The 4562-nt window shown below is 33.0% G+C and overlaps 1 protein-coding gene across 1 annotated transcript; it reads left to right on the top strand.

Annotated features, from left to right (window-relative positions):
* Positions 1–366: 366 nt before the first annotated feature.
* LOC103573335 (chitin deacetylase 8) lies at positions 367–2419 on the top strand. Its single transcript, XM_008552370.3, has 5 exons — positions 367–495; positions 607–800; positions 990–1376; positions 1850–1990; positions 2085–2419. The coding sequence occupies exons 1-5, from the start codon at positions 367–369 to the stop codon at positions 2338–2340; spliced, it is 1107 nt and encodes a 368-aa protein (XP_008550592.3). The 3' UTR covers positions 2341–2419.
* Positions 2420–4562: the final 2143 nt, after the last annotated feature.

Genomic DNA, 4562 nt, shown 5'->3' with positions numbered 1-4562 from the left:
AAGTTTATATTTATTTAGTACAGTTAGAACACGTCAGTTATTTTCCACGAAATCTCATGCCTTATCCAATATCGAAATCGATAACGTTCAATAATCAGATAACTGAGGAAAAAGGAAAATTGTCTACAGGAAATGTAATCATTTATGATTTTTTTTAATGAGTATCATGAAGACACAGTTTACTATCTTTTATATGTTATCAATAAATCTATGATAGAATAAAAAAAGGTATCGATTTACAAATATAACGTCGAACTGACGATCGTAAATGGTACTCTTCAGAATAACATTAACTTCCGTTCTGCTCATGAGCCAATATTATACAAAATGAAGTGTACTCTGATTTTATTTGGCATACTCATGAGTATGACTATCAATTGGACCGAGTGCTTGAAACTGGCTGAACCTTGTATACCCGCAGTCTGCAAATTACCCAACTGCAAATGTAGTACTACAGAAAGTGGTAGTGCTATTCCAACATCAAAAATACCACAGGTACGCTTTATATAAATTTATGTAATTTAAACCACTTTTCAACCGCATAATCAAATTTCAATAGTGAAAGGTCGAGCCCGTAAATAGTGTATCATTTTTTCTTTTTGCTAGATTGTTATGTTAACATTTGATGATGCTGTAACTACGATAACGTACGATTATTTTTCAAAATCGGTGTTTGGTCGTAAAAACCCAGATGGGTGTCCAGTAACTGCCACTCATTTTCTCAGTCATGAATATACCGACTATTCAAAAGTCCACGATTTATGGTTAAGAGGACATGAGATCGCTCTACATTCTGTCACGTAATTTTCTGTATTTATAAACATTAAAAATTAAAAAATTTTAAAAGCAGTCTGACAGCATTAATCCTCATTAAATCTATTTGCATGATGCAATTAAAATTAATAATGAAACTAAGAATTCTTGTAATATTCATATAATATTTTTTAGTTTAAAACATTTCTAACGTTAATCCAGTGCTTTGTCTACAGTCACGCAGCCATACAAGATTACTGGCAGCAGATAAATCTCACGACTTTCAAAGCAGAATTTGACGATATGAGGCAGATAGTCATGCACTTTGCGGGAATCCCCAAGAGTGATATACGAGGTACAAGATTACCATTCTTACAGACATCGGGTAATGTTAGTTTTCAGGGGTTAAAAGAGCTCGGATTGGTTTATGACAGCTCACTACCAACAATACGATATGTTGATACTCCATTGTGGCCATATACTCTGGAATATGCCAGTCACCAAGATTGCATGATCGAACCTTGTCCAACTGCCAGTTTTCCTAACGTCTGGGAAGTACCGATGACTATGTGGTTGGATGAAAAGAATGTTAGTTGCAGTATGGTAGACGCATGCACGAACATGTAAGTCAATAAATCATTTGCACTTCCTACCTAAATGTATTCTTCATAAACTAAAATTCATTCTCAACTGTATTTCAAGTGACGTACTTGATAATACGAAAAAATTTATTACAAGCATTATTTATTATTGTATTTTTTGTTCATACATATGTAACAGTGTGTACTATTTAGCGGTCACATTTAAATTTATTAATCCCGTGTGACCTAAAATTTTATTATACAATATATATATATATATATATATATATATATATATATATATATATATATATATATATATATATATGCACTGGCGTGTCAATTAATGCTTTACGAGTCTTTGATTAATTTCGATAATCCATAACGACACATTTAAACCCCCCACATACAACAAGATGTAGATCAACTAACACGCTCGATTGAGCCTGAATTCATTGTCCAACCGCGGAGCGCCACTATATTGTACCTCGTAATTTGACCCGTGGGTGTTTCAGACCCAAGCAAGCTGAGCCGCTTTCAAAATGGATCATCAAGCAATTTGAACGGCACTATAACAACTCACGGGCACCCTTCCCAGTTTTCATGCATGCCGCTTGGTTTCTACGCAATCCCGAATATTTCAAAGCCTATAAATTGTCAGTATTTATTTTACATTACATAATTTTAAATATTTAACCTATTTAGATATAATTATTGTGTATACAATATTAATGATGAAATTTATCACAGATTTATCGATCATCTTCAAAGTTTACCAGACGTTTATCTCGTGAGTGTGAATAAAGCTATTGAATGGATAAAAAATCCAAAGTCTTTGGACGTTAAAAAACCGTTTGGTGAATGTGAAGTAAGAGTTCCAACTGCTAGCTGCACTCCTCGAAGTTGCGGGTTGAAAACAATCACTGGTGAAGAAAGATGGATAAATTCTTGTGTCAAAGTTTGTCCCGATAAATATCCGTGGATTTACAATCCTCTTGGAAAATAAATCTGCAGAATTATGTATAATAATGTAATAGCAATTTTTTGTAATTGTTACATTAACGTGAATAAAATTAGTACTTGTAGCGAGTTTTTATGGCATTAATATATCTAATGGAAAGACAAATATATAACAGTAAAAGGATAAAGAAAGAGAAGAGAAGTACCTGAGAGAGAGATTGGTGAAAAAGAAAAATATTAAAGTGTGTCTTGAGCTATTGCTTCAAGTGTAATCCTTTGTCGTATAAAATGTTATATATAGATATATATGTATATATATCATATACATATATATTTAAGAGATAAATCTTAGCGCACGATGTACACCGCTCGTCTACAGCATTACAGTCCGTTCCTCTCGGTATTCCGGCTCTTTAAAGCCACACATATCCACCGGGTCGTAAAGTCCAAACCCAATTTCTGCTGGATACCATTAGCAGGACCCATTAAACATTAAATGACAGGGAAAATGTAACCTGAATCTCGCCAAACGAGCCAACAGCAAGGTCCCTGTAGTATCTTACATTTCTGTATAGTCTACAATTAAGGTATTAATAATTATCATCTTAATTATTTGCAACCTTAGGTACAATTAATGACTGCCATATAACTCTATATACACCACATTATTCTATATTGATTTAACCATTTACCAAATGTAAATATATACATATACAACTATTTCAAATAGTCTATTTATAATTCAATAATCGTTTTGAATACCTAATCTATTTACCGAGAATCAATTTCTGGTTTATATATGTATACGTATCAAGATATCAAGTATTATCTACTAGTATGTATGACAAGAATAGATGTATCAAACTGTACTGAGTGTGCCATCTCTTACGGAAAGTTAGAAGCTACTGTTGCAACCGATTATTTTACTAGTGCAGAGAACTTGGCATACATTTGAATAATATTCATAGATCTTTCTGTACCAACGATAGTAGATTACGATATGGATGTCGGCACATTTTTCATTTATATACATATATTTTATGGGTTTAATATGTATACGGAGAAATAGATTTCACTAATTTAATTTAGTACCGACGATCAACTCACTAACTCACTTATTTTTTTTTTACGTTAAAATCAAGTGAATTAAAACTAAAATGGAAAAAATATATACTGTATACATTTATACATACAAATAAGTGAAGTAAATAAAAGCAAAGCTCGAAAGCGCCTCAGGCGTTTGTTCTCGTTTGCAAAACGTTTACAACGCCCGTATAAACCATCCCAATGGTAGTAACAAAGCTTCCATTGGGACCACCTACACTAATACTGCAACACAACTGTACCTTAATATAAATGTATATACTTTTGTAACGCGTATATATTTATATTGTGTGTTTTTGTATCTATAGACATCATTCAACAACAATTGTACTTGGAAACGTGTGGAATTTTATTGATGGAGCTGAGTCAATTACGTATTGAATCGCTCCCCATGAGCAATTACACCTTTGACAAATATTTAACTCCTGATCGTTGTAACGCGACATCCCTCTTTCTCTTTTACTTCCTCATTCTCTACTACCTCTGATGTTATCCCTTCCAACTTTTCCCCAGCCCCATCTAACGCAACACGTGTACCTTGGAGCTCGTGCCTCGAATCCATTTAACGGATATTGAAAAAAAAAAATAAAAAAAAAAAAAAAATAATAAATAAATAAAAAAAAACACTCAGTGGAACAAGAATGATAAAGGGGAGATCTTGGAGAAAGTAATATGCATAAAAATGAAAAAAAATAAAAAAATAAACATAAAGATAAATAAATAATAAAAAAATGAACTAGAAAAAGAAAGCTGTACTCTCTTGCTATATTCTTGACGAGTAGAAAATTCAAGAGATCAAGGAGTTCCTCATTTCTACACGTAGTTTGCGATGCTGAAGAAAATTCTCACGAATGGAAATTTCTTTTCCATTCGAGCGATATTAAAAAATATTCACATTGCCAAGCGTTCGACTCGTTCGTCTTCTACTCGTGCTACTAAGGGTAGAAATTTTATTTTTTTTATTTTTTCCTATCTTAACTTGACTACTTTTCGTCGTCGTCGTTCTCGTCATGGTCTTTTTTTCTTAAACTACTCTTTCTTCTTGAGCTTGTTCTTTTGGTGTTCATTCTCGATTTTTTTATTCCACTATCATCATCAACCAAAAACGAAATTCACCCCCCGGGAAATGAAAGCAGGCAAGGGTTTAAGGGTACACGTCACGCG

Source organism: Microplitis demolitor, chromosome 8 (genome assembly GCF_026212275.2).
Source record: "Microplitis demolitor isolate Queensland-Clemson2020A chromosome 8, iyMicDemo2.1a, whole genome shotgun sequence".
NCBI lineage: Eukaryota > Metazoa > Arthropoda > Insecta > Hymenoptera > Braconidae > Microplitis > Microplitis demolitor.
Note: the sequence above shows the minus strand (reverse complement) of the source record. Positions and strands in the feature narration are given on the sequence as shown.